General features: G+C 38.8%; 1 protein-coding gene across 1 annotated transcript in view; it reads right to left on the bottom strand.

Moving 5' to 3' along the window:
- The window catches only part of CRIM1 (cysteine rich transmembrane BMP regulator 1), a 568,056-nt gene that overhangs the window by 456,278 nt on the left and 86,631 nt on the right, over positions 1 to 25,147 (bottom strand). The window contains exon 2 of the mRNA XM_075203677.1: positions 15,513 to 15,686. Within this exon, the coding sequence (XP_075059778.1) occupies positions 15,513 to 15,686 (174 nt within the window). The remainder of the gene's footprint in view (positions 1 to 15,512; positions 15,687 to 25,147) is intronic.

Genomic DNA, 25,147 nt, shown 5'->3' with positions numbered 1-25,147 from the left:
ACTGTTCTAATTATTTCAAATTCCTCATTCTAAAATCTCCAGCAATATTTTGCAATTAATCTTAAAAAGGAAGTCTCCCTTTCAGGTGTCTAGGCAGCAGACAAACCATTGATTTAAAGTATCCTAGTGACTATTGCTATTATTATTACTACAACCATCTAATCTAATAATAGATATACTATCTAATGCCTCAGGCATCACTACTTTTCTAGAGATTTGAAAACTTTCACAAATCTCTGCGAGATCATCTGGTGACACTAGATTGATCAAGTTTTTCTCCCAAATCATCAAAAGCTCTGGACTGATGGTTCTACTGCACACTACTAAAAACAATGCAGAGTCATATTACTCCCTGTCTCTTCTCCCTGATTAATGCTCTACTTCCAGATATGTTGAGGGTAAGCAGAATGGTTATTCCAGGCTGGGATGCAACATTTTGCAGCAATTACCGACCTATCTACTTAATAGAGATAGATGGAAAAATTATAGTATTTGAGCCTTAAGAGTAAATCCAGTATTAGAATCCCTTATACAGCCTGACCAAATGGGCTTTATGCCTTCCAGAAGTACAACTGAAATTAACCACAAAATCTTTCATCATCTTTCCATCTTTGCACCAGCAGGATCATAGATCATTAGAGCCATTATAACTTTATATGATCCTATTTTGGTAAGAGTCTTCAACACTGGACTTCATTCCATTCCGTTGGACCTGTCAAAGATGCCCATTGTTTCCCCTTCTCTTCCCATGCTGCATAGAACCCTTGAAGATGAGGATTATAAAATTTCCTTATTTGAGGACGATGTGCTACTTTCTAGAACAAAACCAATGTTATTCCTGCTTAATTTGTACTCAGTCATAAAAGTATCAGGATTTCTTATGAATCATTTAACTTTCAGTTTTAATGGGGGAACAATAGTCTCCATATTTGACATCGCACACTAACAAACTCTACAAAGCCAATTTCTCAAAACTAATATATATACTAAAATCTTGTAATAAATTTCCAATTTCAAGAAAATTGAGAATCAAGCCTTTATTCAGGAATGTCCTACCACATATATTGTATGCCATTGCCTCCTTATTAATACAATTTCACAACTCGGGAAAATAGGACATACATAAATCTGCCGGCCATATATAAATAAATGTTGATGATGATGAAGTCGGATGCTTACTCTTCATAAAGACATGGTAAACTGTGCTTGGTCCTATGAAATGAATTGTCCATCAAAATTCCATTTCACAACACATTCAATCACCTGCTGGGACTCACCTGCTAAAATTAATAATTGGACTACAAACTCACTAGGATGCACATCACTATTCAACAATATGGAATTCCTCAGCTTCCAACCAGTAAAATTTGATCGGTAGATATCTCGAGGCCTCAGTATCATAATACACATGTAACATTTATATACTTTTATTCCCAATTTTGACATCACACTTTCAGAATTATTACAATTTGCACAACTTTTGCACTTTGCCAAAAGTAATAAACTGGGGGATTAGTCCACACTTAAAGTGTTTGAATCTCTTTGTAAAACTTCTTTGATTAAATGAAACATATCTGCTTTATATACAAGTACTTTACTGTTTGAACTAGACATTAAAACTAATCTTATCTAAAGGGAAACCAGTCTGAATAAAGAACGGTCTTTGAAAGAATGTGGGCACATCCTTATTAGTATTTTTGACTTGTAAAGCGCCACAGCGCTCCACAGCACCAGAGAGCAGGGAAAACAGGACAAACATAAAACAGGGACATACAGTAGTAGACAAAATAAATGCAGACATGAAAATAAAGGGTTGGAAGGGCCCTGGTCATGAGTGAGCTTACATTCTAATTGGAAGAGGGCACAACTGAAACAATATAGCGAAACTCACTATACGTGTGACGAACATTAAGAACTCTTTCCAATATTAATTCTTTAATGCAATACTATCAAGGTTGTAGTGATAGTATTGGTTTAATCATTTGATCAACTGGTTTAATCATTTGATAATCTCCTTGATTAACTCTGACTTACCACCTGGCCCATGGTTCCCTTGCTCCTTAAAAACCCCCAAAAGAATGTCTCATACTAATTTCAAATTACTTTCCAGTATCTACTTGGTGCTGTATTGCTAATCTATGGAGAAAAAGAGCACCTTCCATTAAGGAGATTAAAAATACAGTTTGGTGAACTTTCTCTATGGATGAACTGAGTGCTTCAGTGGCAGATCCACTCAATAGTTTTTAAATAGAACGGTCTATTGTCTTGCACCACAATACTCGTTTATAGTAAATTAACCTTTTGACTCATCTATTTGCAGAACCAGGCCCTTCTCTACCTCCTCTCTCTCCTTCACCATCGACTATCACATTATGTCTTCCCTTTAAAATAAAACATTTATTCACAATAGCTCATATGAAAGTGTTTCATTCAATTTATTCAGTTTGCATAAAAATATGAAAACTGTCTATGGACCCTCATGTTTATATTAATATATATTTGGTACTGTACCCTGCACAGTCAAAATTGTCATATTAAAAGAATAAAGTAATATTTCCACATATTATTTGATACATGAGAAGGTTATGTGGATAATATGAGTCTGATAACTGTGTTCTGGTTGGTTTATTTGGATGGTCATTGTTGAGTACCTTGGAGAGCTCGTCTTAGGTTAACACCAGGCAAGGAGACCATTTGTTGACCATCTCATCACCATGATGGTCTGTTCATTGGTTTCCTTAATAGACTAAAATCCTTCATCTGCTATGCCAACTTGCCACTTAATTCACATCAGACAAGGTTTATTACCCTTACAGATAACCTCACTAGACACCCACAAATCAGAATGTAATGTATTAAAATAAAAAGTAGCATTCAAGTGTATTATGTGCTACCCTGCATGTTTTTTTAAACACATCTCTTGCTTATTACTGAAGATCTACTTAGCAGATTTAAATCTAAATTATTTTGCACTTAGGAGAACCTTTTAATGGACCAACATGGGGATTCATTAAGGTTTCGACTCTACGTGTGCTTTTCTGACAGCCCTCTTGTTCATGTAGTTATACAAAGAACCCTCCTGTGGGCCAGTTAAAAGGAATTCCGTTTCCATAAGCATGTCCGTAGAGCTTTAGCTTGCTGTAGTATTAGACACAAGTGTGCTGTAGACTATTAGGAATTAAGCAAAGAAAATCAAGGTGTTGCCAAAATGGGAAAAATATGGGAAAAGTGAACAATGCTCATGTGATTACTCCTGAAAATGTAAACTGGTATTTTATCTTTTGTATCATACACATACTCTGGCAGGCAAAGGGTTAAGAGAATGAAAACACTCAGGTTATGCAGTGACTGCACAATAGCAGCCTACTGTGGGAACATAGGACATGGAGAGGTTCTGTGGGAACACATAAATCTAAAAACAATCTAAAAGTTGTGTTGATATCTATAAAAAAAACTTTCCTATGTGCTTTATAATTGGATATAGATGCAGTTTTCCTTTTGAAGTGCAGAGGTACATATTCCATGTCTTTCACTTTCTGTCCTATCAACCGCCCCCCTCCCACCCTTAGCTATTCCGTTTGCCGCCCTCTGAAACAACAAACCATCGAACTGTGCCCGGCCCAGGAGCAGAGAGCAGGAACATGTTGCTTTTGACAGAGCCGCTGTTCTTCTGTCCACTTTTCAGAACTCGGAGCGAGAACAGGGAAGGAGTGAAAGAAAAGGGCCTTTGCTGTATCCGTGCCAACAAAATATAAAGACACAAACCCAGATGCAGGAATCTGAGGCATTTCCTTTGCTATGCGACTGTCCTTTCCAGAAGGTCAAATGAATATATTGAAAAAAGTTGATATTTTTAAGGCCTTGTTGGATATTTTCTTGGCTTCTAGGAGAACTAAGTTTTCCAGTGCCAAATATATTTAATTAATACTTCATTTTTATTCATTTGTCACATGAGCTGACTGTCATATGTGGCTAGCCTGCGTCATTTATTTTGGCAACTATAATGAAATATATAATATAACTATAATCTTCCAGTCAAACAGTTATTATTGTACAAAATATATGTTACACGATGGGTACAGTGAACATATTTAAAGAGCTAAGTACAGAACAAGATTAAAAAAAAATGTTATGTGTTAGTAAATACTTTACTAAGAAAGCTTATTAAGATTGGGGGCACAGAAGTTATTATAGCTGTGTTTTAGCCCCGAGGCCAGGGTGCCATCAGGGTGTCATTTTTATGTTTTTCCTCTGTTAATGCGGGTTTTCTTTGAGTGTTCTAGTCTCTTCCAATGGTGCAGAGACTGCCATGGAAATATCACAATTTGTTTCCCTGTGATGGTATGAAAATATCACACAAAATATCTCCAGGGCGATATTTTCACAACAATGCTTTGGTGTAGGAAGTGGGATGCAGAATTGCTGGTGCTGATTGGAATCAGTACATTTGGATAGTTTTGAATCAAACAGGCCAGGTGAATCCAGGTGCGTCACAATGAGTAAGAGAATTTTTTTCTGTCTATTTCTCCTCTGTTGTCAGCCTAATGAATTCAACATAGTTAATTATTTAGGCTGATCAGATTGCTTCTTGTTATTTTGTTTAACTGTTTTTAGTATTATTTAGCATGAGTGGTTTCATAGTAGTCACAGCAGGAGTAATTACGTTTTGTAATTGCATTTTGGGAAATAAGTTACAATTTATGCTTGTATGATGAATATATATTGTACAAATTGAGGAGTCCCTGGGTGTTGAGTGTGGTAATCAGGTCTGGAGTATGTGTGGGCTTGTCCCTGGGAACCCTGTGACTCACTAGAGGTGCAGGTTAAACTTACACTTTCTACTTCTCCATATGAACACTTCATATGGGACAATGGCCCAATTTCAGGTGCCTCAGTGAATTGAGACATGCGAGCCGAGCCATCTGGCAGGTCCTGGAGTTATATAGGCTGTACTTTCGGGCTTGACTGGGAAACATGTATAACAAGGTATTTCTTTATTGATATGTTAATTGGCTTCTGACTATTTATTTATTCTGACCATTGATTATTGTAAAGTGTCAACATTAATGGAGATTACAGTTTATATTTTCTAACACACGCTCACACCAACCACGGGGAGGACATACAAATTCCACACACATAATGCCCTTGTCAGACTTGAACCTAATGCTAACCACTTGTGCCACCACCGACTGTACTATTCATTGGGTCAGGAACTGGTATGTCTGAATAAAAACCTGTGATTGCACAGGGCTGAGGAGTATGTTAGTGATATATAAAAAGAATGATAATAAGGCCTTGCTAGATGCTCCTCCTCTGCATCACAATTCTTTGGGGTGACTTAACTGGAGTGACAACGTACACTTTAATGCACATACAACTAAAAATAGTCTAACTATAAGAATAGTCCATTGAAACTATTATATTTAAATAATATTTTTCATATGCTGCACCAATAAAATAAAGTAGTCAATTAAAGGTGGTGTCCCTGAAAATTAGCTACATAGGTCAAGAACCATTTTGACCATTCTTACAGAAATGGGTTAAAGTTACTGACCCTCCTCTATAATTGTGCTGGTGATTTCTGGAAATCTGTCAAGCTAGTGAAAAGGAATCTGGTTAATTCACATCTTTCATACATTTCTCCTTTCCACACCCGCTGAAAATATTTGGAATTTTGTTTCAGTAGCACAACTTCCCTTGGGTGCGGTGGTTTATTATAAATGCCAGAAAAACTGCAGGAAAAGAGAGAGAGAGAAAGATAAATCCAAAAACTACTAAGAATGAACTCTCAAAGTAAAAAAAAAATCATAATTCTTTCCACTAATCCATCCCAGATGTCTCCTCGCAAAATACTTGTGTTCCATTTATGGAACGTCATTCTCTACTGCTTCCAGGTCATGGCACCAAAGCATCAACAGATTTCAAAACCACAAGAGAAAATGTTCCTTATACGTACCATTGGATAATGGACCATAAATATTTGTTGCTGTTATATACACAAAGCAATGTTACACAGGATGATCACATACATGTATTTCATTAAATGTAGCTGTCTTAAGCCTCCAGGAATAGTATATTACAAAACATACAGGATTTCCACACTCCTATCTCTGGAACATTGAGTTTTGTGATGGTGCGACAGAAACAAAAACAAGCAGCGAGGAGACCAATAGGCAAACTGAATTTCCTGATGCTTCTGAAAATAATTCAGGTCAGATTCCCTTCTCAGTTTAGCTTAATATTTCCAAGTAGTAATATGACCCAACCAGTCCGGTTATCTATAAAAAACGGAGCGTTGAACTTGGTGGCAAGTGCTGTTGACCATTATTTATGTGGCGTGCAGTAAACTTCCAGGATGACGTTTATTTGAAGTCAGTACCTTGCCATATTGGGTGAATTCCAACCAAAAAAAGCTCTCTCTTCCAGTGTCCTCCCTATCTAGTGCCGGTTTATAGTGATCACAAATGTCTGTCCTTCAACTCCACAAAACCAAGCTATAATTTAAGTCCAGAATAAAGCTGATTGGCCATATGTCTTAACTATACAGTCAAGTCTACCATGTCATTATCTTATATTACATTTTTGACTATTTAGCGTTAAGCTGGTCACTCACTATTCCTGCGCACTTGGTGCTACACATGAAGTGTCCAAATTGGAGTAGACTCGTTTGGCGGTGTCACTCTGAATCTGTGGGCGGCGTCTTATCCTGTGTGGAGGCGCTAGCCTCTCAAGACTGTCAGCGAACAGGATATTCAAATCAGCAGTGCCCAATGACATTAAAAGTAAGGCACTGCGTTTAAGGAGTCGTTCCATCACTTGCTTCCACAGCTCCTCCAGACAGGCTGCGTGTCTCTATAGCTCTGCAGAATGCTTTCGTTCCTATGACATCAAATGAGATAGATCTGGAGAAGGGCCTGTTTTCTACAACATAACAGTCCATTCACCATTAGTTACATGTGTCATAGCCAATGACATAGAAGAAGACCTTTAAAGCACAGTTTATCAAAATGCCCCCTATATTTATTAATTGATTGGCATGTCTGTCATGTACTGCAGGCATTAGATCCAGAGCGTGGGTGAGAATATACATCTAAATCTACTCATATCTCTTAGTACATATAGAGATTTTGATTAGATTTAAAATGAATCAATCTGCATCATACATGGAATTTTAATATTTTCTTTATTATTGTTGTTTATAATATAATTAATTTGCACATTACCAAAAATAGACAAACAAGTTAAATTTAAAAACAACAAGATTCTAATTGCTCAACAGAAAAGGACTTTACAGCCCTCTGAATATACATCCACGCTAAGTCTATTCCTTGACTGACATGTCCTGTCTTGTCCTTTACTGGATGCTATGGTTTGTTTTGAAGGGTTTACATGAAAACTGTAAAAATGTGAAAATGATTGTAATCTGTATAGTGTGTCCTGCAGTGAAGTTTGTCTATTTAACATGTAAAATAAAAAAAAGGACATTGTTGTTTTTTTTTTTTACCATAAGGCCTTAATGCGATTTCATTCCCCGGGAGTTTCCATCTCACATCCCAACACGTGTTTATTGCTGATATCGAGCGGCAGGCAGCGTCACGCACACACTATGATTTATGCATGATTTTCCTCGGATTAAGCTTACTTCCACTAGGTCTGGAGCACAGGGAGATGAGGGGAAAGAGAAGACAGTGTACTATAGAGACAATCACTGCCAAAGTCTGGAGGAAAATATTTTACCGACAAGTGGTAGAAATGTCATTTACCGGAAAAGTGCAAAAACAGTGTTTTTAAAGTCTGATAGGTGTATGACAATTTTTACTTAGATGTACACAAGGGTGATTTATATGAATAGTTTATTATCTATTTTTAAGCATTCGGTAAAAACATTTGGCCATAGGTTATTTTGCTCAGGTAGCCTTATTGTTCTGCATGTTTCATTTATTATTTGGAGATTTTCTGCTTCGTTCTCCAGCCTGAAAAAGGCAGCGTTTTGAAGCCGCCAGAAAGCTTCATAGAGGCATATAACATTCTCCAGGAAACACTGCTTCCTGACAGACGAGAGCACTTCATCAGTAAACATGATGCAAGTGGAGTTTTCATAGCTGAAATTCTTTTCTATGACAGAGAAACAGAATTTCCCAAGGAACATAACGTGTCAACGTATGAACCTCATTTTCCTGGGTGTTAAAGAGCCAATATGACCCTAAAATGGTAGAATGATGCCTGGGCTATTCCTGCTGTCTTAGACAAGAGAACACCCATAATCTACTACACTACAAACCCTCACATAAATATTATTTATATGTTAAATATTAATGGCTTCTGTGTGTATATGTGTATGTGTGTGTGTGTGTGTGTGTACATGTGTGTGTATATGTTTGTTTGTGTGTGTGTGTGTGTGTGTGTGTGTATGTGTATATATGTGTGTGTGTGTGTGTATATATGTGTGTGTGTATGTGTGAGTGTGTGTGTGTGTGTGTGTGTATATATGTGTGTGTGTGTGTGTGCGGGGGGTGGGGGGGGTTCTTAAAAATGTAAATATTTGGACTCAGCATGAAGCAAAATTCACCATAGTAACAATCATGCTATAGAAATATTCATTCAATATATTTCCATTATTGCTGATTGGAGAGTTAACCCTTAGCAGCGAACAGTCTCTTTGTAATTTGTGCTATGTCCAACTTCTGAGGAGTTGCATTTTACCAGCTGCACTTTACATTTTTGTGACCGGGCCCATAGGGGCCAATGACTCCGGTTTCTTTTCATGAGTCAGTTCTTATGTGCACTGCTAAACTAAGTGTGATTAAACTGAATTTATATGGCTGTCAGTGTGGCTGTGCTGTAACCGATACAAATGCTAAGTCACGTCTTTGCTTTAGAAGAACAAAAATAAAAGGGGGGTTCTTAGAAACTAGACATGTACCAAATATGTACTAAATTAAACTAACATTAAATGCGCTTCATCATTAATGTAGTTTTAGTAGCTTGGATTGTCAGAAGTTAGGACAAATACACTCCTATGGGAACTGACTACCACATTTCTATTCAAGGCCAACTATTGACTAGTTCCTTCTATGAATTATTTAAATCCACTTATTCTAGAATGATTGGGAGTTAATCAAAACATTTGCACATAGGACTGCACTGGTGTGTTTTTCAGCTTTAGAGTGAAGGCCTACTTACCACTTATACTGGAAATACTGATGAAACTGGACAAAGGTCATTTATCATATTTTAACCCATTCCAATACAAGCAATGGAAAGGGAGGATACGGCAATGAAAGGTGTCCTACAAATGTAGTCCTGCTTCCAACATCCCCCATGTAGCAATCAGGGCCACTTGCGCTATACTCCACTTATCATACCTCCTCGATGCTGCCTGCTGTAATGTATGGGTGTGGCAATGAGGGATTGTATAATATGTTTGGTCAATGGAATTGAACTACACGTTTGACATTTGGGGCTGTATAAAATGCTGGGAAGATGGGTCTGTATTATATAAAGGACATTTAGGGCCTGATTCAGTGTAGAATGGAAGGGGAAGCGTGACTTGCAATTAAAAATGTCTAATGCAAGTGTAGGAGTCATAGTTACATATTCTCCTGGAATGTCCGGGAGAGTCCTGAATTTTTGGGAGAACTCCTGGACTCCTGGCAGAGCAGGGCAACCTCCCGCATTCTATCCACTTTGTTAGTGAAGTGGGCGGGGGTGGGGCTATTTGTGTCATCTTGGTCCCACCCCCTGCTGTAATAGGCCAAATTTGGTATAGTTTAGCAGAGGGGCGGAGCTTAATGACACAATTTGAGTGGCCACACCACCATGACATGGCAGCGATATCACCCCTCCCAGAGGGGAGATGGTCTCCAAAGTTGGCAAGTATGGTATGAGCACGTACGCTCTGTTCAGAGTTGAAGATATGTCCAGGTCTGAATGAGTAGCAGATACATCCTCTTGACAACAGACAGACCACTCAGACACTTATGTCCAATTTGCAAACATGTACAAAAACATTTTATTTTTTATGTTACGGATGCAATTGCTACGAAGCATCATTTGAAGTTGAATAACCCAACTAATACAGCAGGAACAATTGAACAATTTCCCGACAGGTTTGCAAAAAATTTTTTTTTCTTTATCTAGTGTGTGTGTTTGTCATCATCATCCGCTACGTCCACCTGTCCCTGAACACCAGAAAATATAACCAATTTCTCTAGCTCTCAGTCAGTACGCAACTGCTGGAACAGCCCCTTATAGTACATTGCCTACATTACAACACCCCTCCCTTTATACTTAATAAGTCGTAAGTGGCAAATAGTCGCAGGCCTTAATAGCAGCTGCGTATGTTCACTCTCTGAGGTGATGTTGTATGAAAAATTGCGCTATGCCAACGGGCATACGTCTCACTCTGAATAAGGCCCTAAGAGCAGTACACAATGTCTAATGCCAATAGTATTCTTTACAAAGAAGGGAGGAGTTTGACCAAGCAGCTTTGTTGAAGTAGTTTATGACCCTCGTCACTGTAAAGTGACTTTTTTAATGCATAACCATCCACAGATATTTATTTCATGTTTTAAAGTCAATAGACAGTTAAACATTTGCACCATTAAAATACAGAAACTAAGTGGGTAAAACAGTAGTGCAAATAAGAAAACAGGCATCAGATCTAGCAATAAGCGGTGCCTGGCTCTTTAATATCAATTTATCTTATTGTTAGCTTTAAATGGCCATTAATCCAGTATGAACTAAGAGCTATGCTGTTATCGAAATGACTTGCTCAGCAAAACCAATGTCACACAGCGTGTTGGATACAAATGTCCCCCTTCCAGACTCAGTCACAACAAATAATGTCCATCGATCAACTTGTTCCTCCTAGCAGACATTTTCTAATCTTCTCATAGAGAGGCCAGAAGATATGAAACCTTAACCTGAAGATTGTGCTTTCTGGGCCAGTATGGATTTTCCTTATAGTTGCGACCTAATCTGATGGAAAGGAGAGGGGGGATTGGAAACAACAGCTAATTTGAGAATTATTTGATTTTTGTTTCCATTTTCTGAGGGAGATAACATCCAGGGATTAACTCTAAACACACTTGTCATAAGTATTTTGCAAGTAATCCCGTAAAGCCTCTTGAAAAACAAGACCGTCCACAGCGGAGTATGAGGGTGTTAAACAGTGTTAATATCACTGCCTTTGAAGCTGGTGTAATCCCAATCATTTCTCCTTGTCACCCTGGACAAGCCACTCTATCAGTCGGTGCCCCTGGGCATCCATTAAAATAAAGTGGGTGCACCACAAAAAAAAAAAGCAAAATGCATTTTTGCACTAACCTGTATCAGAATCACGTCCATGTTTTACTCCCATGATGCACTTGTGAATATGATAGTTCATCTGTTTACCTGTCTGACTGTTATCTAGGTAATGCAGAATGTTACCACCATTCTCTGCTCTTTCTTTTCTGCTTTCATATGATGTAACCATGTATCCAGCTGCTACAATTTGTTTAACTTTTGTTTTCGGACTAGCACATGGAAGACTGAATAAACTTCCACAGCTGCATTTCTGTAAATTTGGTACAAAGGTACCTTAAAATCATGTACAGAAAATGTCCCCTACAAGCATAACATATGTTATTTCTACATTGCAATATGAAACCTTACTGTTTTGGGATTCATTAAAACACGCTTTATTGACACAAACAGTGTGCTGGAAATTCTGCAGAAATAAATGACAAAACAATGGCTAAAATACAAAACGACAGGGCGGAAATGTGCAGTATTTTGTACCATTACCAATACAAGTATAATTGGGTTTGAACACGTTGACAGGATGTATTCTATTTGGAAATACGTGTGTTGTTTTTATCATATTTGAGGGTAAGCTATTTTTAAACACACAACAGGATATTCAGTCAATATTCAAAATTGTTATATATATTTTAGGTGGCAAGACAGGTACTTATAACTCGTCAGTAAAAACAATTATATTAAGTCAGTAAAAATTGGCCCCGTCCTGACACAACACAAATACACACCACAGGTAGCACACCAATAATTTTAGAAGATTTTGAGAAGATTGTGAACCTTTAATTCCTGACACACTTACACTTTTGATACAGCATAATGTTTCAGTAAAAATGTTATTAGCTAATAGAAAATGTATTTAAATAATATTGGCATTTTTTCAATGGTTGGCTATTCTCTTTGGCCTTAACGATCAAGTAAAACAAATATTTTACATTATAGACGATAAATGATAAGTGTGTATAAATGAGAGGAACAATGTTCTTACAGCAACTAAAGAGTTTATACTAAAAGAGAACATGTCACAGTTTAGATAACGTTTTGATTACATAGGGCCTCATTTACAAATTTGAGGTTGGGAAAGGGAGGCACGTCCATAAAACTGCTAAAATATAAATGTAAACCAGGGGCAAACGCAGGATTTGTAGAGGGGGGTTTCCACATCACGCCGCAAGTGGGCATGACCAACATGCCTGGGGGCGTGGCTATAATATTAGACAGTGCTTGGCTGCTCTCCAACTCTTCCTATCCCCATAATATACATGAGCAACGCTGCGTGCACTACTGTTAGGGGCACACAGCTCTCCCTTTTCAAGCAGAGCCGTGTAAAGTGGGAGCAGGGTCCAGCCACCTCAATTATACAGTGCCCCAGGCTTGGAGGGGGGTTTCCAGGCACTAGGAAACCACCCCTCGGTTTGCCTATGGTAAATGTATAGATATCACAGGCAGGAAGTCTCATCCACATTTATACACATTCAGAAACACAATAATCACAAACCACAGACTCCTTTGTTCCTTTCAAGCTACAGTATTATTTTACCTATGGTTATTGGCAGCTGTCAGATCTCTGCTTTACACACTGAATACACAAACATTATTACCTGCCACTGTCTGGCAGCAAACTACATTACTGGTGACAACATAATGTCAATGTCTGGTCTTTAAGGGGCTTTGAAAAGTTTGTTGGGAACATGTTAAAACGTGTTCAAGTTCAGGTATTATTGAAAAAAATGATCATATTTCCGTGACGACATCCTACAATGCTATGGGGCATAACAATCCCATTGCCTTGTACATAAAAAAATTCTGCCTTGGAAAATATATGTCTCGATCACACTTCCAAAAATGGTCTAGTCCTAATGTGACATTTTGTGTTGAAGTTTCAGAAGCATTACAGACAAATAAGATGCAGAATTATACAGTGAACTTTCACCAAAACACAAGGCAGCAAAGAAAAACAACATAACATAAAGTCTATAGCAAGACAACATGAAAGGAAGAAGAAACATCTTAAGCAAACAATAGCAGACTATTCCCCAGGACTTTATGATGGCAGGTAATGGCACACAGCAATAACCATCAGTAATACAGGTAGAAAGTGAGTCATAAAGAGACTGAGGTCTTAGCAAAGTAAATATTAAACCTGATTGACACATTAAACCCGTCATTTTTATTCCAATATCAATCTGCGGCTGCAGCTTTTATCCATCATGTAACTAAACAACGAGTTCTTTCCACCTGAATACATTTCAAGGTATTTTGTGTAAACATATCTGCTAGCAACTGAAAGAGCATCAAAGCCAACACCATTACATGAATTTTGGATTCTAGTACTAGTGTACTGAATAACAAACTAATGTTGAGAACCATATTTTTTTCATAGGAAAAAAAATCACTTTGTACCTGTCACCTATATAAGGTGGGGATAACCATTCAGTTGGTTGAAGCAATGGAAATGCAGCCTATCTATTCAACAGGGGCTAGTCTCAACATTGAGGCATGAGGTATTGATGCCTCCAAATGTCTGTCCCCTCTAGGGGATAGGTGACGTGTATTCTTTAAAGTTCAGTAATTGTTACTTCAGGTTTTATTCCAGTGAATATTAAGATCACAATTATGCCTGAATACTTGAGAAACAGCTGCCTACTCCTGTCCATGTAATTAATAATTTAGGTTAAGAAGGTCCACTTAATAATACCTACTTGCAATAATCAAGTCAGAGACACGTACAGCATTTTTTAAATCAAATGAGCAGAAACATGAGGCAACTGAGATACTGTCAAAGTCGCTCACTCCTCATTGCTGAATTCCCCAGCATTCTGATGATATAAGATATTTTTCATTACACACATGTTACACGTAGTTTTGTCAGTCCAGAAAAGTCACATCATGCTTTGGGTGTTATCAGTGCCAAATGAAATCAATCAGCCATGGGCTCTTATGTCTACCATTCCTCTCTTTCTGCTAGGATTGTGAGGCTAATCATTGGTACAGAAATCCAGTGGCATGACAACAGGACTGTCCTAAGAAAAGGCTATACATGGAAGACTGTAATATGTATCAATGCATTGCCCAGCCTCCATCATGTTGTTTCAAAGATGCCTAATTTGTTGGCTCAAGATTTGTAGAACATCTGGCCAGAAACGACATAAACCACAATACAATCAAAAGTGAACAGTTTTAATTTGCCTTAGACATTTGTAATTGAAAGCAAACAATAAACAATATCTGACTACAACATCAGGGGCTGATGCTTTTACGCAGAACATGACCACAATTGACATCCATTCGTCATTCAACAAAGTTTGCATAAATACCCCTTCAAATGACATATAGGGGGGTATTCAATTAGCTTTCCTGTCTGCGGTAACGCGCCTGAACGGGCCGCGAAGGTAATCCACGGTACCGCTACAACGTGGATTTTCGCACGCCATAGGGTTGCAAAGGAAAATCTGTGTTATCGTGGTACCATATTACCGTCAATACTGCGCACTTTTTATGGTAATGTGCGTTATCGCGGACCGGAAACCTAATTGAATACTCCCCCATACTGTCAATTCAGTTTTTAAGTTACTAATTGGTTATGTGACAGAAGCAGCCAATGGAATCCATCTGATCAAGCTGTTTAGCCATTATTCTATGCCGCTCTTAAAGCTGCACTACCACCCATTGATTTTTTTTTTTTTTTACTTAAGTGTTCCTCCCTGCTACATGCATCAATTTTTCCCAGGGCAAATCCATTACTCTCACAGCCTTGGACAAAAGCCAGGGAGGAGGGGTGAACGAGAGAAAGGGTGTCGGCAGGAGGACCAAGCACAGGCCGCAATCAAGAGACTGTGCCTTGTAATTGGTCCTCCTCTTCCACACACCCTCCGGCACCCTTTCACCATCATTTGTCACTACTGTATCTTAGACACCCAGGAAAAACAACTGGATTGAGCCGCTATTGGGAAAAACAGCTGCATAGTGATGTGAACACATTAATAATATTTTACAATAGCTGGTGCTGCAGTTTGAATCAACATCCTTTAAATACCACTAAAGACAATAATAACGATTGATAACCATCAACAGAATCAAACCACACCCACTAAACACCAACATTATGTTAGTACGACCGTTTTCTTAGGACAGTACATGATAATTTGGTGTACCATTGCTGGAGACAAATATATCAGTGTATGTAAATTACAATCTCGGCAGTTTACCTTCAATCCTTTTCAGTGCAGTTTGACACGAATCCTGGTTGGGGAATTCAAAGGGGCTGTTACAGGTCCGGATGGTGTCACATTCACATTTGCCATTGATGATGTTGCACCCTGTTACAAAGTTTTCATTGCAAGGTTCAAATCCATGTAGCTGGTCATCATCCCAGTTCTCATCTAGAATATAAATACATGCGTTTCATCATCATGTGTTTGGTTGAGGTCAGATGAAAATGTTATCAGTGTCATATACTGTGCTTCATAATATTTCACATGGCCTTAGAGGGACACAGACGGCACGTTTAGATGAGACTCTTGTCAGAAAGTGTTCATGCTGCATTCTAGATGGAACATGACCAACCTGATCTGCATTTCCAGAATGAATGATACTGATGTGTGCATGCCTCTACTCTTTGCAGAGCCGTAACTAGGGTGGTGCGGGCGGTGCCGTCGCCCCGGGCGCAAGCCCAAGAGGGCGCAGCAGCCGTCCGCTACCATCCCCTCCCCGCCGGCATAGTAAAAAAAAAAAATTACAGCAGTGTTAATAAAGATTTAAAAAGAATAAAAAAAGTCACCTGACCTCCAGGCGGCTCCCGGCAGTCTCCTCGCTCCCACTGAATGTCAGGTGTGACGTCATCACGTCCGACGTAATTTTCAGTGAGGATTCAGCGAGGAGCACTGCTGGGGCAGATAGGAGCAGCAGCAGCGCAATACAGGAGAAAGAAGAACAGAAGAGATAAAGGCGATGGAAAGGTAAGTGAAATTGTATTTATATTATGTGTGTGGACAGGCTATGTATTTGTAGTGTGTGTGGGCAAGCTATGTATTTGTAGTGTGTGGTTAAGCATTGTAAAGTACAAAAAAGAGCTTGTACTTTTGGGTGGAATGGTTTATGGTTCTCTCCTGTTCACTTTAGGAGTGTCTACTGTGTGCTGTTTCACAGATCCTGAAAAAAGTCACAATGCCCCATTGTAAGCTGCTGCTAGCAGCAAAAGGGGCACCATGGTCCTGCTATCCCTCTAATGGCTAGTTTCTTCATCTATGCTAGCCATCCTGCTAGATTTAAATCCTGGGCGTGACAAGCTGCATTTGATTTTGAGTGCCGACTGTGCTGGAAGGATGCTTTATATTTTGCTGCTATGTTCTGTAGTGGGATTGAAAAGTGAGGGAGGGTCTGCCTCTGGGTGTTGCGTTGGCTGCTGCTCTCTGCATTAAGGTGTGTTCTGTTTTTGGGTGCAATATTTATATTTGGGAAGGGTTCTGCTTCAGGGTACAAAGCTCTATAATTCGGGGTGATTTATAAAATGTATCTAATAATTTGTAATTATTTGAGGATTAAGTGCATAAAATATTACAATACCTATCCCTATATATTTTTTGCATACATATCAGAATTCTTTCAGTACATTTCTAGCCACACCCACACATTAGGTTGGCCACACCCACTTGTCATATGCCACTCCCACTTAGATGGCGGGCGCCGGTGCCCTGCCGGTGCCCTGTCTCGCCCAGGGCGCTAAAATGTCTAGTTACGGCACTGACTCTTTGCATGCATGTAACTGTAAATTGTGGCTCATCGCAAAGCATCTGAAAACTGTGCTTGATAGATTTTCCGCAACTTGATCTGCAGTTTATATGGCCTTTTGTGTGAATAGCAGAGGCGGGCAGGTACAGGGATCGATGATCCCAATGCTAGGGGAGGGCTGGCAAATTTTAGCCCAGGGGCCAAGACTTGACTCAGCAGCCTATTAGGAACATTTTAAAGGGAAAAAAAGCAGTTGGCCCCGTGACCCAGCCCAAGGAAGCTCACTATGGTATTGGCCCAGGGCTTGGGCCGATGCCCTCCTGGCTGATTCCTACTGGAATTTCAGAGCAGAATGCTCACATAGTGCTGTAGCAGGAACATGGCAAGAACACATTCTGACAAAATGCTAAACAAGACCCTGGGCCTGATTCATTAAGGATCTTAACTTGAGAAACTTCTTATTTCAGTCTCCTAGACAAAACCATGTTACAATGCAAGGGGTGCAAATTAGTATTCTGTTTTGCACATGAATAAATACTGACTGTTTTTTCATGTAGCACACAAATATCAAATTTAATTTCAGTGTACAAATAAGCTATCAAGTATCTGTGTGCTACATGAAAAAACAGTCAGTATTTATTTATGTGCAAAACAGAAAATTAATTTGCACCCCTTGCATTGTACCATGGTTTTGTCCAGGAGACTGAAATAAGAAGTTTCTCAAGTTAAGATCCTTAATGAATCAGGCCCCTAATGATTGTGGTTGACAGGTCAGCCATTTTAAATCTGGAAACTTAACATAAATTACAATACCACATTGCAATTAGTTTGGAATCATTCGACTAGTGACAACTGTAAACCATGAAGCATCTACAGACATACTACAGCACTCGGATCATCCAGTACAATATGATCTACTGCAGTAACTTATGATGAATTAAGTGATATTAAAGGTTATTTTTTTTACTTTACTTACTTCAGCATATATAACTACAATATAAATACACATGACAATACACTTGAAAAACACATTTTAATATACTGGATTAATAGGAAAATACACTATTGTCTTTCATATTCTTGGATATTAGAACTGCTCTGTTTAACGAGAAAATGAATCAATAGTTGCCCACTACATGCTGCTGAGTACTAGCATATTTCTGTGAAAATAAATCCCACATCCTTAGTCACTGACTTTGTTCAACCTGCCAATAGTCACATTTTTTTTTAGCCTACTAGAAAAAGGGCACAGTCTTGTCCAATATAGCCACGGTGAGAGCAGATCAGTGCATAACCTTATTTGTCCAGATGTTATAATCAGAAACGTTGCAACGAATTGGCAGCACAAAATATGCTTAGTTGATAAAACAGATCTTCCTGGAAGGCAGGCACTAAAACTGCAATTCACTACAGTGTATTCTTTATCTTACCAGTTTTAAATGGCTACCCTGTAAAACGACAATAAATAATCATGTTTCAAATCGCATATGCAAAAAAATAATAATTATACTACAATCATAAGAGTTTATCAGGGAAAGACTTTTGTAATAATAATGTTTTGTGCTTCTGTGATATCTTGCAATTAATGGTACAAAATAACATGCTTAAAAATGGTGATGGTATTATTAACCTTAATTTATATAGTGCCAACTTATTACGCAATACAGAGGTCATTTGATCATTCATATCAAGTGTCTGTCCCAGTGGAGCTCACAGTCTAAATTCTCTACCACACAGACACTAGAGTCAATTATGTCCAATGTCAATTAATATACCAGTATATGTTTTGGATTCTAGGAGGAATCTGGAGCACCCAAAGGAATCCCACTCAAAACATAAATATAAAAACTCCACAGAGATAGTGTCCTGGCCGGAATCAAGTCCATGGCACTGTAAGCAATCACTGTGTTATCTCTTGGTTGTAATAATTATTAAAGTATGTTGGCCTGATGCTGAGTTAGGAGGATAGCAAAAAAAAGGAGCAAATATGCACCTTGACATAACCATGCTGCATTGGAGGGAGAGGCAAAATGTGCATACAGATTTATAGTTTGGGGGAAGGCATGTCCTAGATCAACTTTAAATTTCATTATAAAATTAAAGCTATCAAGTATTTCTGTGCTACATGAAAAAGCAGCCAGTATTTTCTTTGCGGGCAAAAGAAAATAAACTGATTTGTACCCCATGCATTGTAACATGGTTTGTCCAGGAGCAAATTTACTCCTTGTTCTGCTTTGCTCCTAACTCAGCATCAGGCCCTGTGTATTTCATGCTACGATGTTCTTTAGAGACTTGCCAGACGATCGCGTTTTCAGGAAACATTAGTTAACTGCCAGTAAAATACAGCCAGCTAGGGATCTCTTGATCACTATATGGTGCCGGCTACCCACGCGGCGAACCATCAAATATGTGGCAAGGTGGTGACTGCAGAAAAATTACGTAGCCACCCTGCCAGCAAGATCTACCTATCTAGAGGTGTTAATAAGCTGGTTTATTGATGGCAGAGCTGTTGCTCTCATCGCTGTCTCAGGGTACACTGCAAGCAGACAGTCAATGCCGAAAAGAGAGTCAATTTGATATATTTTACATTCAAATAAAGCACATTGATTTTCTTTTGTCACTTCCAGCAACTGTTTAATATTATGCTTAGGATAAAGCAAGCACTGTAAATTTTATACTGAGGTAATGATAATTTAATGCATGTTGATCATACTGCATCATAACAAACAGAAGTCCAACCGTTGAACACTTCTGCTGTATTACATTTTGTATATCTGGAGCCTCTAAGTATGTCAAATACATACAGTCATGGCCAAAAGTTTGAGAGTGACACAAATATTTTTTCTCACAAAGTCTGCTGCCTCTGTTTTTGTGATGGCAATTGGCCTATACTCCAGAATGTCATGAAGAGTGATCAGATGAATTGAAATTATTTTCAAAGTCCCTCTTTGCCATGACAATGAACTTTATCCCCAAAACAACATTTGCACTGCATTTAAGCCCTGCCACAAAAGGACCAGCTGACATCAGGTCAGTGATTCTCTTGGTAACACAGGTGAGTGTTGATGAGGACAAGGCTGGAGATCACTCTGTCATGCTGAATGAGTTAGAATAACAGACTGGAAGTTTTAAAAGGAGGGTGTTACTTGAAATCATTGTTCTTCCTATGTTGATCATGGTTACCTGCAAGGAAACACATACAGTCATCATTGCTTTGCACAAAAAGGGCTTTGCAGGCAAGGATATTGCTGCTAGTAAGATTGCACATAAATCAACCATTTATCGGATCGCCAAGAACTTTTGAGGAGAAATAGTTGTGAAGAAGGCTTCAGGGTGCCCAAGAACGTCCAGCAAGGACCAGGACCACATCTTAAACTTGATTCAGCTGTGGGATTGGGGCACTACCAGTGCAGAGCTTGCTCAGGAATGGCTGCAGGCAGATGTGAGTGCATCTGCATGCACAGTGAGGTGAAGTCTTTTGGAGGATGGCCTGGTGTCAAGAAGGCCAGCAAAGAAGCCACTTCTCTCCAGGAAAAACATCAGGGACAGACTGATATTTGCAAAAGGTACAGGGATTGGACTCCTGAGGACTGGGGTAAAGTCATTTTCTCTGATGAATCCCCTTTCAGATTGTTTGGGGCATCTGGAAAACGCTTGTCCCGAGAAGGAAAGGTGAGTGCTACCATCAGTCCTGTGTCATGCCAACAGTAAAGCATCCTGAAACCATTCATGTGTGGGGTTGCTTCTCAGCCAAGGGAGTGGGCTCACTCAAAATTTTACCTAATAGATTCAGTTTTGCCTATGAATAAAGAATGGTACCAAAACATCCTCCAAAAGCAACTTCACACAACATCCAAGAACAGTTTGGTGATGAACAATGCCTTTTCCAGCATGATGGAGCACCTTGCCATAAGGCAGAAGTGATAACTAGGTGGCTCAGGGATCAAATTTTGGGTCCATGGGCAGAAAACTCCCCAGGCCTTAATCCCATTGAGAACTTGTGGTCAATCCTCAAGAGGTGGGTCGACAAACAAAATCTACAAATTCTGACAAACTCCAAGCAATAATTAGGCAGTATTAAGTGGCCATCAGTCAGTACATGGCCCAGAAGTTGATTGACAGCATGCCAGGGAGAATTGCAGATGTCTTCAACAAAAAGGGGCAACACTGCATATATTGACTCTGTGCATAAACTTAATGTAATTGTCAATAAAAGCCTTTGACACTTATGAAATGCTTGTAATTTTACTTCAGTATACCACAGCAACATCTGACAAAAAGGCCTAAAAACACTGAAGCAGCAAACTTTGTGAAAACCAATACTTGTGTCATTCTCAAAACTTTTTGCTCATGACTGTATATCGATAATGTTCATTGTTTGACCGAAGTTAACCAATATGACTGATAATAGATCCAATCATTGTTCAGTACCAGACATGGAGCCACACCCACTGCGCTATCGGGCTGGGTAAGTGTGGCCAGTATAAATAAGCAATGCTCATTCAAAATACATAAGATATCACTCTAGCACTCCAGGTTGACTGTTTCCATAGTTGGAGTATTGCTTGTGGATGCACAAGCTAACACGTCCGCACTCAGCACAAGTAAACACCTTAGTAGACTGTACTGTTGTGTTTATGCCTGCATAGTAAATTCTGTTTTATGGATAGCTACACTAGTCTGAATGTTACACTTATAACAAGCGAGAGCCTGAGACAGCAACAATATGTTCTTACTTGAACACTGCTTAATTCCCCAAAGCAACAAATTGTTACTAATAAAAACAATGCTATGAATTTGGAGCTCACGACAAGTAACAGGAAATGAAATACATAAACAAGCACAAACATGCTATTTAAAAGCGATGTCTGCCTGACAAAAGATATTGGTGAGCCCTGAGCATACAGAAACACTACACTGCACATATTTACATATGTGCCCAAAATATCACATGAATGTATGTTATGTACATATTTATGCAGCGACACACACACACACACGCACACACACACACACACACACACACACACACACTTCCTTACATTTCTAAACTACCAATTAAAAAATCAGGACAGTTTAGGTCACGTTCATAATAGGATAAATCATACTCAGCCCAAATCAATCAGCCACTTCCCTATTTTCAGAGGAACACTCTGGTGCTGCCTTGTAGGGCTGACTGAGACGTATCCTTGGCATGCACAGTTTGAAAGAGCGCTTATTGCGCCTATGAGTTGGACTTACGTCCGTCTCTAAATAGGGCCAATAGTGTCCAAATTAAATGAGATCCAGCAGTTGAAAACATTGGTATAATTAGAGTCTCTCAATGACCACACACAACGGCCAATAGTGGCTTTAGCAGTCATCTTCTGACCAAATTCACCAACATGCCCATTAGTAATCTAATCATTTTGATCAGATTTTTGGGCACAGTGGTCGTATCTCTGGACACACACGTTGCAAAATCAGCCCAATTTGTGGACATCAGCTGGACTTTGCAATGCGTTTGGGCAGCAACAGCTATTAAGACGTAAAACAGTCCAACTTTTACCAGCTATCACATTAATGACCTTTTTGAAAACCTCTGCCATGATTTACCAGTAAAACCTCGTTTTACCACAATTTACCATAAAAACACAGTCCCAATTTTTGGGAAAAAAAATCTACATTAAAAAAGAAAATAAAAACACTATGTTTTAAAGAGTAATTATAGGGAGAAGCCCTCTCTCTGGTGACAACAGTGGAGACAGGGCTTTGTCTCAGCTTGACAAATATGCCCTATTGTCTGTATGCTTTTTAAAAGAAACACTTGTGTTTTGTAATGCTGACAATGATGATAAATAGCAAGAATCCCTTTAGTGGAGTTAGTGATCACACCAGTTCCTATTGGATCCATAGGCTGCATCTCATTAACATTGGTTTAGATCACAAATTGGCTGCCTACACTTAGAGACTTTCATGTTTCATCCAGCTTGTAACAACTGCTTGACCTATTGACACTGCTTGAAACTAGTAATAAAAACACTTTTAATCTTTCATTAACAAGTCTTCCACAAGCTTATTTTCAGCTGCTGTTCAGTTGCGTGACATTCATGTATGAATTCTCAGCACCTTGATAACCACCATTACCCAGAGCACACATTCCAAATCAAGATCTCCGTGTCAAATTCCTGTCTTTCCACATGACTGGAATGTAAAAAAATCTTACCTAACCAGTACTGGCAAAGGTCCAAGCTCTCTTCCCAAAGCAATAGAAGTGAGAGGCCCAGCAGGTCTCTGCTTCCTCCATCAGACCCACGTCAATCTCCAGACTTTCCTCTTCACATAACAATCACCTATGTAGCTTCCAGTGTAGTGTATAGCATGAACAAAGCAAAGGGATGCACATCTCACAGCTAGTTCATAAAGCAGTAGTATTTTCCACAGCAGAACTTATTTAACATAGCGTGGGCTATCCCTTTCCACATAGCGTGGGCTATCCCTTTCCACATAGCGTGGGCTATCCCTTTACACATAGCGTGGGCTATCCCTTTACACAGTTAAAATTTACTTGTCTTTCTCTAGACAAATAGATTTTTCTTTTTCCTTCATAGTATTGACAAGGTGACAAACACAAACATACACAGCCACAAAAATACACACCATCATTACCATCATCATCATTTATTTATATAGTTGCGACTAATTCCGTAGCGCTATACAGAGAACTCATTCACATTAGTCCCTGCCCCCATTGGAGCTTACAGTCTAAATTCCCTAACAAATACGCACACAGATCAAGAGAGAGAGAGAGACTAAGGTCAATTTGATAGCAGCCAATTAACCTACCAGTATGTTTTTGGAGTGTGGGAGGAAACTGGAGCACCCGGAGGAAACCCACGCAAACACGGGGAGAACATTCAAACTCCACACAGATAAGGCCATGGTCAGGAATTGAACTCATGACCCCAGTTCTGTAAGGCAGAAGTGCTAACCACTTAGCCACCGCAACAGCATACTTGTACACATATATATATATATATATATATATATCTACACACACACACACATATGGCGACTGACATCAAAATACATGTGTTTAACAGCGTTTTTAACACTAGTACAACACATGTAAATGGGGGTTTCTATGGAATCTATTCTTTCCAATGTAACCAAACCCCCTTGCGTTTGTACTTACAAAGCATTGATTTTGCTGTTTTTTTGGAGATGCAGATATTAATTGAGAACACTGATGTATCCTCCACTAACCTTCTCCAAAGGAAGTACAAGTGTTACGTATCAACTGCATGTCAAATACGTTGATGTTTGATATGCAGCGTCACTGGAAATGAGCTTACATTGCTCAAATTCCAGTGGTTACCGGGTCTGATGCTGTACTAGTGATGGCATCATTTCACTGTTACCACTGTAATAATATCCTACACAGAATGATAGCTGTCTAACAACACAGGAAAATTAAATCAGGAATAAAAAACAACAATACCCACCATATGGAGCTTATGCAAAAATCTCCAAAGAACTAAATGAATTATGAGATGTGCATTGAAAAATGACAATATAAATACATTGTTTGCTGTTCGAAAATGGCATAAGAATCCATTACATGATAACTTACTTCTGTCAAAAGCAGTGACTCAACGAATCTGACAGATACACATACCCCTGTACAGAAATGTACTTATTTTATTGCAGCAGTAAAACATATTTAATGTAGAGTTAACAGAAAGCATATGCGCCTCAATAAGTATTTTCTTTTCTTGTAAATGTTCACTAAAATACATTACATAATTTCATTTGTAAAATATACGCATCCATACATGAGAGTGGATTTTTCTCATAACAGACAAACTAAAAACACCCGTGAAAAACAGCAATAGCGCCATCAACAGACGCAGGAAGTAAGTACATCAAAATATTCTTCTTCATGTTTTCATTCTTTCAATATGTTGCGTACAAAGAAATATTATTGAATATGGTGTATAATTTATCTACCGGTAATAAGAAAATAAATAATTTGTGCTATATCATAGTTAATAAGTGTTTTTTGGTAGTCCATTTGAAATGTGTTTTTAATCATCACTATCATCATCACCATTTATTTATATAACGCCACTAA

The sequence above is a fragment of the Mixophyes fleayi genome, chromosome 3, assembly GCF_038048845.1.
Source record: "Mixophyes fleayi isolate aMixFle1 chromosome 3, aMixFle1.hap1, whole genome shotgun sequence".
In the NCBI taxonomy this organism is placed as follows: domain Eukaryota; kingdom Metazoa; phylum Chordata; class Amphibia; order Anura; family Limnodynastidae; genus Mixophyes; species Mixophyes fleayi.
The sequence above is the reverse complement of the archived record's forward strand: the minus strand, read 5'-3'. Positions and strand labels throughout refer to the sequence as shown.